The sequence below is a fragment of the Theobroma cacao genome, chromosome 9 (genome assembly GCF_000208745.1).
Source record: "Theobroma cacao cultivar B97-61/B2 chromosome 9, Criollo_cocoa_genome_V2, whole genome shotgun sequence".
Lineage (NCBI taxonomy): Eukaryota > Viridiplantae > Streptophyta > Magnoliopsida > Malvales > Malvaceae > Theobroma > Theobroma cacao.
This window is the reverse complement of record NC_030858.1, coordinates 36,976,603-36,991,743: the sequence shown is the minus strand read 5'-3', so window position 1 is coordinate 36,991,743 and position 15,141 is coordinate 36,976,603. Positions and strand designations below refer to the sequence as shown.

At 33.7% G+C, this 15,141-nt stretch overlaps 2 protein-coding genes and 1 pseudogene across 2 annotated transcripts; all 3 read right to left on the bottom strand.

The window, feature by feature from the left end:
* On the bottom strand, positions 2,254 to 3,168 carry LOC18590807 (chitinase 2). Its single transcript, XM_007016547.2, has one exon. It carries the CDS (start codon positions 3,166 to 3,168, stop codon positions 2,254 to 2,256), a length of 915 nt encoding a protein of 304 aa, XP_007016609.2.
* Positions 5,387 to 6,577, bottom strand: LOC18590806 (transcription factor GTE12). The gene has a single exon (XM_018126946.1). It carries the CDS (start codon positions 6,575 to 6,577, stop codon positions 5,387 to 5,389), a length of 1,191 nt encoding a protein of 396 aa, XP_017982435.1.
* LOC108663305 lies at positions 9,796 to 10,914 on the bottom strand (annotated as a pseudogene).

The window sequence follows — 15,141 nt, the reverse complement described above, 5'->3', positions numbered from 1 at the left end:
GCTAACAAAATTCAAAAACAACAATTAATGTCTTACATTAACAATTGGCGTCTAAAATAATCCAAACAGATAGAATATGTACAATGCTTAGAATGCTCGCTGGAAACTATTCTACTGGGTTTCAGCATGTGCTTAGTTCATCACAGAAGAGTTCAACTGAGCGTGGGCCCTACAAACCCATAACAGGAAGGGGGAATCATAAATAGGCAAGATACTACATCCAGTCCTAATCCTAAAGCAATTAGTAAAACCCAAGCTTGCCCCATTAAGAGCCATCCAAAAATGTCATCTTGCAGTGATCTCAAGCTCTAAACTCGGGATCATGTAAAGGTGGCCCTACAAGCCAATATGACTCATTTCAAATATGTCAAACAAGAGGAAGAAAGCAGCTCTATCATACACTGTACACAGAGGAAACCAGAAAACAGCAGAAGAAAATAAGAAAGATAGATAAGAATTAGCTTCTACTTAGCCTCTTTAATATTTGACCTTTAAAGTATCTCTCCAGGCTTTAATTCATCTAAAGGATAAGGAAAGGCAATAAGACAATACCAAATATGATTACAATAAGAGCATTCAACCAGTTAACAAAGAGACATTTCAATGGTTAAAGCTTGGGGCTTCCCACTACAAGGTCTGATGGGAGGTGGATATGAATCCCTCTTGTTGTGTAAGTGTAACCCAAGTCTGAGACCGCAGTGGAAGGTGCCGGCGAGTCGAGTCTAGAACCGAGTGTATTCAACTTGACTCGTGGTGCTGTGGAGCTGAGTCAAGAGGCGAGTCATGGGTATGGGGATAGTGATGGAAAGAAACATAAGAACAAGAAGAAGACAGAGAAGGGTGAAGTTGGTAATGTCGGGGATGGTGAAGGCAAAAGTCTTGTTGAGGATGGAGAGAGCAAGAGGAAGAAGGAGAAGAATGAGATTGGTAACTTTGAGGAAGACGAGGAAAAAATGGTATTTGAGGAACCAAGTGAGAAAAAGAAGCATAAGAAGGAGAAAAGTGGCTGAAAAATTGAAAATGTTCTGGCAAATGGGATGAAAATTGAGGGAAATGGGGTGAAAATTGAGGGTGAAATGAGACATGAAGCAGAAGGGCAAGGGGAGAACAAGAAGAAACGGAAGAGTAGAGGGATTGAGGAGGGAATTGAAAATGATTCTTCTTCAGAGCCAATGAAGAAGAAGAAGATTAAAAACGAAGTGGATAATTGATTGAGTTGAGGCAATGTAGCAACTTTTGTTGTTGTTGTTTCTTATGGCAGCCTGGAAGGTTTTGTTTTGGAGGCAATTCTTAGCTCCGCTGTTAAAATGAGTAATCATTTTTGGATAATCTTTTCCATTATAATGTTGAGCAAATATGTTTGTTAATTTAGAATGAATGAAATCAATTGATGGTTAATCTCCAGAGCAGAGTCACTGGTATTTGATTATTGTTGTTTTAATTGATCTGCAGCCAATGGGGCTTCAAAACAGTGACAACACCAATGTCCCATGTTTGATCTTCTTCCAGCTTGATGAGACCTGCCTGCCTGATGACTTGCAGATTCTTGTGAAAATTTGCATTTTGCTAAAACTGAAATAGAAACAGCATGTAAAAGCTGATAGGAAGCATATTTTGTTAGTGACTTTCAACAGCTCTTAGCTCGAAAGATAACCAATGTAACAACTCGGAACTCTGATTACACATGACAAAATGTATAAAGAATGATCGTTACATGAATGCCAAAACTAATTCCTGGGTCAGGGGACCGCTGAAAGCCAGGCTAGTTGATCAATTGTTGGCATCTGAAGCATGTAAGTGTCTGCTATAGTAATCACTCTGCATTTCTTGGTGATAAATGTGGGGTATTCTTCTGAGCCTTAATGTTGCTATCTAATCTAGCAATAGTTTGGTATCAGAAGAATTTTACAGCAAATATTTTTGTCAACTTCTGGTTCTTGATAGATTATCTAGCATGCAAATAATTGCTCAGTTATATTTTGGAGTAGGCCACTGGTTTGGTAATCGTTTTCAACTCTGTCTTCTCTCTTTCAAAAATCTTTCTTGGGGAAGTTAGTGTTGAGTAGATGGACTTCATTATGATTGCCTTGCCTTTGTTTCCATTGACTTCTATTGTCCGATCATGTGAACCTTCAGAAATTTCCCTTATCTTGCTAGTCATAGAGCTACCTTTCTCTGCTACACATAGAACTAAATTTTCAATACATTTGCTTTATTCATCTCTGAGGGGGAAAAAACTATGTATGAGATAGATCATGTTGATCTGGCCAACAAGGTCTGTGACTGCTTCTCATAGAGGAAACCAGCTTTCTTGGAGTCATCCGCTGACCAAACAAATATGCCATGAAGTTTCCCCTGACGCTTAAGCCTGCTACAGGCCTTGAAGAACCCATTTTGTGGAGACAAACCTCCACTTCCATCAGTACCAAAGCTTACTAAGACCTTACCACCTCTATAGTTAGAGCTCTGTTCATGAAAGTATTTCAAAAATTGAGAAACAGTTGTCCCCTTATGGTAAGCGTAAAACTGAAAGTTGACATAGTCTATTAGATGCCCATACTTACTCCACAAGGCCAAGTAATGCGGTTGCACGGAATCATTATTATAGGGTGCTATTGATGCAAACGACACCACCCCATTTTGTTTTAGGAGCAGAACAAGAAGTCCAATGCACTCAGCAAATGTGTCAGGATCTGCATGGAAGTGTTCATAGTCGATGTCAATTCCATCCAAATTGTACTTTCTTGATATCTCTGTTATGGAATGAATGGCATTTCGAACCCAAGAATTGATTGTTTTGGGGCTGAAGTATACATGCTCATCATTTATCGTATCACCCCCAAGACTCATAGCTACCTTGACATTCGGATGCTGGCTTTTGATGGAGAATACATGAGAAGGGCTGAGGTTTTCTGTATCCCAGTAAACCCCAAAATCACCATTGGTGGGGGAAGGAATTGAAGAGTTTGTGTAGTCAATAGCAAAGGAGAGGATGAAGTGAAAATCTACTTGTGAATTGATGGGTACATCTGAAAACGTAACACCCTTGTCCTCAGCTCCTATATATTCTCTAAAAAGTTTTGAGTTAGCTGCTACTGCAGGGGTTGAGGAAAACAGAGCAATGAAAATTTGAAGAATAAGAGGAAGAACAAGCATATGTGAATTCATGGCTGTAGTTGTTGAGTGTTGAGTAGCAGGTTTCAAGAGAGGTATTTATAAGGGACAATGGTAGATATTAGATTATTTTCTACAAACAAGATATTTGTTCTTGTCTTGGTGTCTGGTTTCATTATAATCATTTCTTTCATTCTTTGTGCAGATTCACGAGGGATTTGCACTTGTGCAGATGCCGGCACTCACCTACAACACCGTCTCTTTTCATTTGTTTATATGGAAAAAGATGTCATAGCCTTTTGCCCCTGGTTCTCATCGATCAGTCAACTGTGATAGGCACTCCATAGACAATTATTAGAGATCAAATTCTGAGTTTAGTCTCTATTCTATGTGAAAATGTTGAATTTAGCATAGAAGATTATCATTGACCATGGAGATCTAAATCCCTATGCTTTTGGCTTTACTTCATTCTGATACAAATTTTTAGTATTTCTTTAATGAATGGACTCCATTAGGAGTAGGTGAATGTCTTAAAATGAACAATGTAAAAGACGAGGTGGAGAGTAGCTAGGAAGCTGCCTCTAGGACGGCAACAGAGCAACTACCAAGGCCCAAGGGAGGAAGTCCTGGCGGTAAACATTTGCCTATTATTGGGAGCTGACAATACGACATAGACCGGTTTAGTCAAAGAAACTATGTGAATGCTGGCGGAGAAAACATTGCAGTTTCTGAACTTTCAATGAAACAAGAAAGATTCAACGTTCCAAGACAAAGATGCACAAACTCCAAAACCATAATTAACAAAGCTGTTGTTACTTTCTAGTAGGGCTGAATTTTTTTTTATTTGGGATATTATTGGACCTAATTCAGTGACATCTTGGATCTAAATGTTAACAAAATTTTCCCACACCATTCTTTCTCTCCCTAGTGAATCTTCAGAATTGACCGGCCAAAGACAAAAGGGTCAAGAAAAAAAGAATCAAAATTAGGTTTAAAAAGGAAAATGATAGGGCAAATTCTATCTAGAGAGGGGTTCCCCAGCACTTGGGAAGAGCTGCTGGGGGTGGAAGCACCTTCTGATTGGGTAGATTTCCATCCAGGACGATCCATGCCATCTTCAAGCCCCAGCTTGTATGGACTTCCAGGTGGCAATGCATGAACCACACCCCTGTTGGCACGTGTATCTTGTTGTCATTATCAGCTAAAAACATAAACAAAACAAGAATACTAAGTAAGTACAGCAATGTTATTATTTCTACCCACCTGGATTGTCTGCAAGAAAACGAATTGCCACCCAACCTCCTGATGGTACACCAATAGTGTTCCTTTCAACAGGGTCGACGAGGTTGAAGTTCTTACGGGCCTTATTTGTTTAGCTCTTGATGTTATGTTACCTTTTTGATGGGTTTTTCCCAGATGGAATGGAAGTTCAATGACAAATCTTCAAAAAAAAATAAGTTTGTGTATGACTTGAAGCATATGGGAAACATATAACTTGATAAAGACAAAGAAGTTGACTCATTGTTTCTTGGCACAAATTTGTCTTCCGGGGAAGCATATAAGGTTTTCACACATTATCTGATCTCAAAATGTTTTAGGTCAATGCATTTATTCAAACTTAAGGCATCAGGCTTATCATTTCACCATTTGGGATTATGCACTGCATCATTTACACAGTTTAAATTGTGCCAGAATAGTGTAAGCTTAGTAATATTAATTCTTCATTTTTTATTTCAGTTTATATGTTTATAGATACAGATGTATTCTTCCATATTGCAAAGGTGCACAAAGGATCCACCTATGATATCAAGGGAGTACCTAAGAACATCATGAGCAGATGATCTTGCAAAGGGAGGAGTCCAGCTACAAAGTGAGGTCCATCAGAGTGTTTCAGTAAGTTTTTTTTGTTTTGTTTTCTGCCTTTTGTGATGATGTGAGTGGATGAGTTTGTGGGTTTGTTCTTGCTGGTGAATTGGCTGTTAGTCTCAATGTGTGATCATGCATTGAGTGGGTGTTTTGTTGATGCTACGGTGTTAATGGAAGCAGGCTGATAATTTTCAAATATAAATATAATATATATATATATGTACTGTTTGTTTACAAAAATTCCAATTCCGTAAAAAAATACCTCATTTACAAATACTAATTTCTTTTTTTCCTGTCCCCCACGAAAAGAAAAAAACTATTAACAAGGAGCTGGAACAAACAATAATCAAGAAGAAAGAAACTGCATGCTCATCTTCGATGAACAAACCCAGCTGATGCGGTGAATTCACAGAGTTCCTCCATAAGCTCCAGTCACCTTTCCAGATCCATTTTTGCTACCATGCCAGTTATTATAAATAGGGAATCCAATCAGCATCTCGAACTCCTTTTCAATCTCCACATTCAGTTCAATCCCAGCTGTTTTCTCCATCTGTTGCAATGCATTCCGAGCAGCTTCTCTTTCTCTTTCCCGTTGCTTTTTCAACTCGACCTCTGCCTTCATTTTTGCTGCAGCTTCAGCAGCTCTGATTTGAGCTTCAATCTTTGCCTTTTCTTCTCGCTGCCTTCTTTCCAATTTTCCCTTTTGCTGCTGCATCTTCACTGGATCAGCTTTCTCACCATGATCAAGTATGTGCTTAGCTTTCAAAATGGTGTCTGCATAACGGCTTTTCAGCATTGCAGCTCGGAAAGCCTTCTTCGATGACATTTGGACGTCAAAACTAGGAGTTAACAATCCTTCCCCAGAAGCAGCATCTGTTGCAGGAGTTGTAAGTTGAGAAATCAGACAAACGTTCTCATCATACAGAGAACTTACAGGTCCGTCAGAATCTGGATCAGACTCGCTCATTGGTGATGTCATTGTCCTTTTGGCCTGGCAATCCAGTTTAGAGGCATAAGTTCTGCACACTCTAAGATCTCCACCCAATGATCTTTCTGAAGTCACATCGCTGGAAGATGCATGGTTTGAATCACTTGGAAGACTACATTGACACTTAATGCTGCCACATGAGCTGCATCTGCAGGCACCTGGACTCAATGGTGGCTTGGCATTGATAGATCGATGAGCACGCCCACCACTACTGGTGCCTTTTTGAAAATTTTTTCTTGCCAACCTGCTATCACACTTCTGTGCGGGTTTAGGACGCTCAACTTCTGCTGCTCTTGCATTCAACGGCACCTTGAATAACTTCTCCTCAGATGGCCTTGACTTCTTGGGGAAAGAGTAATATCGGGATAGCTGGCTTTTAGGACAACTCCGTCTTGATTCATCAACATGGGCAGAACACTGCTGCGCCATGCTACGATCCATCTTTCGCCTCTTCTCAGTTCGACTGTCCACAATCACCCCTTCTGGTCCACGCTTGTAAGCAGCTGAAGTCCGTTTCAAAATCCCAGCAGATCTAGATGATGTCCTTTTCCCATCGAAAGAACTGCTCGGTTGCTGCCCAAACTCAAAAGATTGTGAAGGGAACTTCATCTTCAACCTCTGATCTGGCACAACAGTTTGCGTAGCAATTAGTTTTTGACGCTGCAAAACTTCGAAGATGGTACTTTCTAGGTTTCCACGTTTACAGGAAAAAAGGAAAATCGAATCTAGTGTAAAACTCTTACACTTACTCTACTGCGGGAAGGAAAGAAGAAAGTGTAAAACTCTCAGCTAAGGTTTCCTTATCTATCTCACCCTCTTCAGCTTTGGAAGTTGCATGTCAAGAAGTTGAATTAAATAGGTCTTTCATGTATATATAGTTTATAAGATTGTACCAGCTTCGGAATAGCAGTTGTATAATGTATTTGGGAGTCTATGGTCCCCTTTGATGATTGAGGAAGTTAAAGCACTTTACAGGGATTTTAATTGGACATAATCGCCTTATCACGTTTAATGTGGTTCTCTTACAATGTAATGACATTGCAAGACCATAGGAAAGATACATTTACAAAAGAATGGATTGGACAAATATACCCCTCTCAATTAAATATTTAGTAAAAATAAATATTTAGTAATTTTATATATTTTAATATTTAAATTATTAATATTAAAATATTATGTTATTTTTATCATATTATTATTTATTATTTTAAGGATAAAGTTGAAAAGTTAAAACTTTATATTAAAAAAATGTAAATTTATTCAATTTTATATTTTCATACATAATAGAAAATTTTGTAAATTTACACTACATTCTTAGTATAGTGCTTTCAAATTAATACTGTAATATATTCTTCTCAGCAATCATATTTTTTTCAATCATCATTTTCTCATGTTAGATTAAACGCTTTAAAGTTATCTTCTCGACAATCACATTTTCAAGAACATATCAAACATAACCTATAAGCATTAGAGGCATTTGGTTTGAAGAAATGAAAGTGCAATAGACTGGACATCGCACCGCACTAAAAGAAAAGAATAAACACAAGATTTCACTTGAGAAGCCAAACTCATCGTTTCATTTAGAGGAAATAGTCTACGTCGACCGTTGTTAAGGCTCCTAATTAGTCAATTCAAATATTAGTTAAGTTACTTAAAAAATGTAATTAATTAGGATTATTTTTCTCTCCTTTAGATTAGTTAAGGTAGCTGTATATAAACATTTTGTACCCTTTGATTCTTTCAATGAGATGTGATTAATTAAAAAAATGTAATAAAGGAGCAAGAAAATCGTATTTAGGATTAAAAAAAATAAATACAAGTACATAATGCACACATGAAGTTGCGAAGTAATATGGCATCTTAATCAATAATTTCATATTAAATTTATTTAAGCATAATATTTAAAAAAGCTCATAAACTATTCAAAATAATTTTAAATTAGTCTTTATTCTTATATTGCATTTAATCAAACCCTTATATTTTCGTTTTTGATCAAATAAATCCTTTTGATCTTAATTGTTGACTAATAGCAATTAATCAAATATCTATTGTCATTTTATACCTATGTAGCATTGATGTAATGTTATTGTGGAAGATGAAAAATGTAATATGATCATCTCATTATGCAACATAAATATGTCATGTCATCATTCATTATAATATATCAACATCTTATGTTAGTGTCACGTTAACGCCACATGACGTAGAATGACAATGACAAGTGACATTTTATATAAATCAATTATTAATCGTATGAGTTTATTTTATTAAAAATAAAAATATATAAATTTATTTGGCTAAAAATAAAAATATTAGGGTTTAGTTTAACGTAATAAAAGTTATAAAGACTCATAAATTTTTTTTAATAATTTAGAAATTTTTTTAGAAATTATGTCATTTGTTTATAAATGAGAAAGAAAGAGATATATGGTTTAATATAATGTTAAGTGATTGTGAAACAATTTGTTTCCTTGGCAAACATATAATTACTAGTACTATCTTTAGAGGAAAAATAATATTTTTTGCAATTTAGATCGCATGATTAAAATATATGAAGTAAAATTCAAGCCCAATTTTGGTTTGGAAGTGAAAGCCATCAAAAGCCAACAACTTGGCATGGGCCAATAGCTCCCCAAAGCAGTTGTAAAAATGAGCTCAGAAAGCCCAAAATGCAACAGAAATTTCATTATCTCATAAAAATGTGAGGAAGTTCCTGCATTGACATATTTTCAGACCTCAGTGTTACAAAACAAACAAAAAATCCTCTCCTAACATCACATGCATCAGCGAAATAATTATTAAATAGTTAAATAGATACTGATTTATGTCAATTTTCCAAAAAGAATGGCCCAAAAAATCTTCAAGACGTTTCTTCTAGTTGGAGTTAAGTGAACTGAGTGATAATGACCAATGTCCTCTATCTTTTGCCCCCTCAAAAAAAATTAGTTTGCTCTTGATAACTCTATTTTATAGAATTATCTTATATTCTTTTAGGCTTAAAAATGACCAATGTCTTCTTGTTTTTAAATAATGTAGACATTATTTTTACATTTTTATTAGTATTTATTGTATGCATGCTTTAGTAGTTTAAGTAAGTAATTTGAGTTTATTTTCATGTTATTAAGTCTTATTTATCCCTTCTATTGATTGTGCTATATGTTGGTGAAGGTGCAAAAGAGTTTGGAAGGCAAATTTGCAAAGGATCATGCACTTTTGCTTAAGTTGACCTTAGACCATTCTGCAATAATCCAAGCATATCTTGAGCTACAAAACTCCGATTGACATGATTCTTGTACCTATGAAAAGATAAAAGGAAGAGCTACAGCGTTGATGTTCATAACTTCACCCAATTCAAAAGGGATCATGGTAAAAAATGTGGAGGAAATCAACTGACTGCAGCAAACTTCACCTTAGGCGCTTAAGCCCCCAGCTCTCAGCCCCGAGGCGCCAATTGCACTGTCCATCATGTTAAAAATAACCACAAAACAGAACCTTAGGCGCCTAGGCGCTGACACATCAGTCTGCACATTGACAGTTATTGCAATTTTTATGGTGAAGCATTCATCAATGAAGCATGGGAAATCATGAAAGCTCTGCCCAACACTTCCATCATTAAACAAATAACATCTACGTTCTTAAAAAAAGAGGTACTCCAAAATTTCCTCTTTATACTAAAAATATGCTTCAAGTATTTCACAAATTCTAATGAAAAATGAAAACCATAAAAGTCAAACTTTCCTACCACTTTGTTCAGTACATGCTACTTGAGTGCCAGAAATATTACCGCCATCTTTGTGTTTTGGCACTAAGGAGGAAAAGCACGAGAATTAAATAGGGAATCCAATCAGCATCTCGAACTCCTTTTCAATCTCCACATTCAGTTCAATCCCAGCTGTTTTCTCCATCTGTTGCAATGCATTCCGAGCAGCTTCTCTTTCTCTTTCCCGTTGCTTTTTCAACTAGACCTCCGCCTTCATTTTTGCTGCAGCGTCAGCAGCTCTGATTTGAGCTTCAATCTTTGCTTTTTCTTCTCGCTGCCTTCTTTCCAATTTTCCCTTTTGCTGCTGCATCTTCACTGGATCAGCTTCATCACCATGATCAAGTATGTGCTTAGGTTTCAAAATGGTGTCTGCATAACGGCTTTTCAGCATTGCAGCTCAGAGAGCCTTCTTCGATGACATTTGCACGTCAAAACTAGGAGTTAACAATCCTTCACCAAAAGCGGCATCTGTTGCAAGAGTTGCAAGTTGGGAACTCAGACAAACGTTCTCATCATACATAGAACTTACAGCTCCATCAGAATCTGGATCAGACTTGCTCATTGGTGATGCCAATGTGCTTTTGTCCGGGCAATCCAGTTTAGAGGCATCAGTTCTACACACTCTAAGATCTCCACCCAATGATCTTTCTGAAGTCACATCGCTGGAAGATGCATGGTTTGAATCACTTGGAAGGCTACATTGACACTTAATGCTGCCACATGAACTGCATTTGCAGGCACCTGGACTCAATGGTGGCTTGGCATTGATAGAGCCATGAGCACGCCCACCACTACTGGTGCCTTTTTGAAAGTTTTTTCCTGCCAACCTGCTAACACACTTCTGTGCGGGTTTAGGAAGCTCAACTTCTGCTGCTCTTGCATTCAAAGGCACCTTCAAAACCTTCTCCTCAGATGGCCTTGACTTCTTGGGGAAAGAGTAATATCAGGATAGCTGGCCGTTGGGACAACTCCGTCTTGATTCATTAACATGGGCAAAACACTTCTGAGTCATACTGCGATCCATCTTTCGCCTCCTCTCAGTTCGACTGTCCGCAATCAACCCTTCTGGTCCACGCTTGTAAGCACCTAAAGTCCGTTTCGAAATCCCAGCAGATGATGTCTTTTGCTCGTCGAAAGAACCGCGCGGTTGCTGCCCAAACTCAAAAGATTGTGAAGGGAACTTCATCTTCAACCTTTAATTTGGCACAACACTTTGCGTAGCAATTATTTTGTGACGCTGCAAAACTTCGAAGATGGTACTTTCTTGGTTTCCACGTTTACAGACACCAGGGGAAAACAAAAATCGAGTAAGTGTAAAACTCTTTTCGCTTAGTGTCTGTTTGGCTTATTGTCTAATTCTTAAAAGTACAAATTGGGTGTATTTGGCCTTTAAAAAAATAATTTTTTTAATTAACAAAATTTAAAACAAAAAGAATTAAAAAAAAAACTCTAAATAAGAGCTTTCTCTTTTTTTAAAAAAATACACCAATTTCTTAATAGAGTTAATTTTTTTTTCAAAATGATCCTCTCTTGAAAAATACCTCCTTCTTCTCTTGCTATCGATCTCCCTCTTCTCTCCTCTTCTTGCAAATCATCATTTTAGGGTTTTTTTTTGTTCTTACAAAAGTTAAGGGTAAAAGAAAATTTAAGAATCAAAACTGCATTCAAGTATTATTTTTTCTTTTTCTCTCTATTTTGTTTTTCATTTTATTTTCTATCGTTCTTTTTTTTTTTGTTTTGAAAACTCTTTTCATTATTTGATATTTTTCAATTTATTGTTTGATATGATAATTATGTAGTGTTTATTTGTTCTTAACTTCTTTCTGGTGTATATAATATTTATTGATTATAATTAAAATAATTAGTCAAATAAATCAATAATTGTTTAGATAAATTAGATGAAAATTGAAAAGTTAATATTTATACTCTTTTGTGATAACTCATTTTAAAGAATTTTTTCTTTTAGATATAACAATATGTTGTACTACAAGAAAATTGAAATAGACTTTAATTCCTTTGGTAACAAGAATTGCAAAATCCTTTTCACATTTGAGCTAATAATACCCAACAGATGATGTGGCACTCATTGACAAAATAAATAACCCATTAAAAAATAAGAAAAAAATACAAAAGCCAAAACCTTCTTGTTCAAGGGAACTTTGTTGGTGAGGACATCAAGACCTTGATAGACTTGTATAGAATTAGTGATGATGATTTCAGTAGGAAAATAAATTGCCAAATCAATTGCTAAACATGATTTTCCTGACCTAGTTGGATCCATTATTAATATTACGTTAGATTCTCTTTCTTAGATTCTTTCCCTTGTATGTAATATCAATTTTATTCAGTTCCAAAGGTCATAAATTTCAAGACAATCTTTAAAAAAAAAAACAATAAATATTTTTTTATATTCTTCATTTATCTTTCAGCAATTCATAATATTATAGGGAAAATTATTTTTTTTCACACTCATCTTTTTTTATTCGATTCAATTTTTTTCTCCTCATTTACTAAATACCCTTTATAGTAATTTCAATCAAAACTAAAGTTTATATAAGTTGTTTTACCAAATAGCTTATCTATAAAAAAAAAAGCTTATAGAAAAATAAATTTACCAAACAATTTTAACTTAATTTAAAAAATTATTATTTTTCATAAAAATTTTATAATAATTTTTAAATTAAAAAATAAAAAAGCCAAGCTAAATATGCTTTTACTCGACTACGAGAAGGAAAGAAGAAAGTGTAAAACTCTCAGCTAAGATTTCCTTGTCTATCTCACTCATTAGGTCAAAAAGGCCTCACTAATAGTTGCCTCAAGGTCCGCGTTGAACCAATTCTCCTGTAATTTAATCATATCATTTTATGATGGGTTATATGAGGGGTAGATAAAAGGGCAGAGCCTTCTTTATTTCATGGCCCTAAAATTTGTAAAAATTTTGTAAAATTTTTAAATTTTTTTATATATTCTTTACACCTTGTCAAAATAAATTTTATTTAATAATTAATTTAAATAATAAAATAAACTAACATGCCTCACTTGACTTTAATTTTTTTATTTTTTTCTTTTAATTTATATTATTATTTTTATATATTTGAGGAAGAGAATTCAAACTTAATTTTTTTTTAGAAAGAGATTATGCACTAACCAATGAACTAAATACTCGAATGCATATTATTATTTTATTTATATTTGTTTATTTTTTGCATTTTTATTCTATTTATTCATATGTTTTAAATTTCTATAAATTTTCTTTTTCAAATTTCTACTAACCATCAACAATATTTTTTTCTTTTTTGTTATGTCATGTGTGGGTTTTATTATTAACTTGTCATGTTCTTCTGTTTTTTGTTATATGAATTTTATTTTCTATGGTTTTAATCTTTAAAAATTAATAAATTATTATGTAGTTGTTAAATATAAGTTGTAGTGTTGCATTATTGATTAAAATTTCATCAATGTATCATTTTTTTTACTAATCTTGATTGTGTGAGAGGAAATTATCTTACATATATCTTTTTTATATGTTTTACATTTTATATTTAGTTGAAAGGAAATTATCTCGAATATATAACCTTTAAACAATCCTAATCATATAAGAGGAAATTATTAATCTTGTATATCGCATTTAAATATTTATATTTATGCATTATAGTTTTATATTTAGTATTTTAAGTTTAAATAAAATAAAATAAGAATAAGTATGAGTAAGTTAAAAACAATTGACAAATTCTTTAAAAGAAAGAATGCAAATCGTTCAAATGATTCTTCTATACTTAAGCCACCAAATCTCAATGCTTCAACTTATGAATAAGAGTAATGTAAATCAAAACATATAACACTCAAATCTTAAAGAATGGATGCCTTTCAATATATAATTAATAATTGATAAATTTGAATCCAAAAAAACACGATCTAGCATAACTTTCCTAAAAAACTATTGTAAGTCTTTTTTTTTCTTGATTAACATGTTATATAAAATTATTTTTTTTATTATCAATTTTTTGATTATTGGTTAGGTTCAACATATTAATTTTTAAAATTTTTAACCTTTATTCCTCTATTTTTTGCCTCCTCAACAAAAATTGGCTAGCTTTGCCCCTGGGTTATATTAGACAGTAAGATGATGAATAAGTCCAAAGATGATATTAATAAGCAAGGAACAAAGGTCCCCGATCCAATAAGAAATGAAAGTGCAGTAGATTGGACTGAACATAGAGAAAAGAATAAAACGCAGAGTTTCACTTGAGAAGCAAAACTCACCATTTCATTTAGAGGAAATAGTCTAAGTCTTTTAACCCTTGTTAAGGTGATTTATTAGTCAATTCAAATATTAGTTAAGTTAGGATCTGTTTGTTTTGATGTAAAATACTTTTTAGAAAATGTTTTTAGGACTTATACTTGTTTGGAAAACGAAAAATTTATTTCAAATGTAAAACATTTTACAAATCAATGAGAAAAACAGTCGTTGACCATGAAAAATGTCTTACATCTATGAGGAGAAGTTTCTACAGAAAAAAATTCTTATATTAAGTCTAGAAATATAGATTTAATAAATATTAATATTTAACATAAATATTAAAATACATTAATATTTAACTTAAAATAATAATATTTAAATTATTCAATACTATTTAAATTATAAAATATTTTTTAATGAAACTATTCAATGCAATTAAATTTTTTATTTATAAATTGAATAAATTTTACCAATAATTATAATAAAAAATATTTCAATAATCATCATTTGATGAATATATATAATTATAAGTTTTTGATGTCTTACGCAATTGATAAATATTGATATTTTCATAGTGAATACACAAATATAGGTTTTGAATATTTTACACAATTGATAAATATTGATATTTTTATAGTATTATGATAAAAAAGTGATGAGATCGAATTTTTTTAAAAAGTTAGAGCTTACTTTAATTATAAACTAAAGGTCGTGTAAATAAAATACTTCGATACGAGCATACTTAACTGATGTCTATAAACACCCATTAATCGTATCCAAAAACTTAATTGTTGTAAACTATTTTTCATGCAAAGGTAGATGATTTATGCAAGGAAAACATTGGGTTCTATACAGAGCAGATGATGACAGTACTATTGGCAATAGGAGAGCACAAATGGTCTACACCCGCAAGGATGCAAACGAGGTGTGAGGCAGTTAGTAGGATTTATTACCAAGTTGACAGGCCATGCATCCATCTAGCTTTCACAATTTCAATTTTATGGGTCAACAAAAATGGATAGCCCATGCCTCAAAACCTATAACCTAGCAAATATGATTTCACAAGTTAAAAAAAGTCTGACTGAGGCAAAAGGCAAAAATCTAATCCATCATTTGAAATCTCATAAATGAGGATAAAGTAACGAAATTGATAGAGAAATTTATAAATTTACG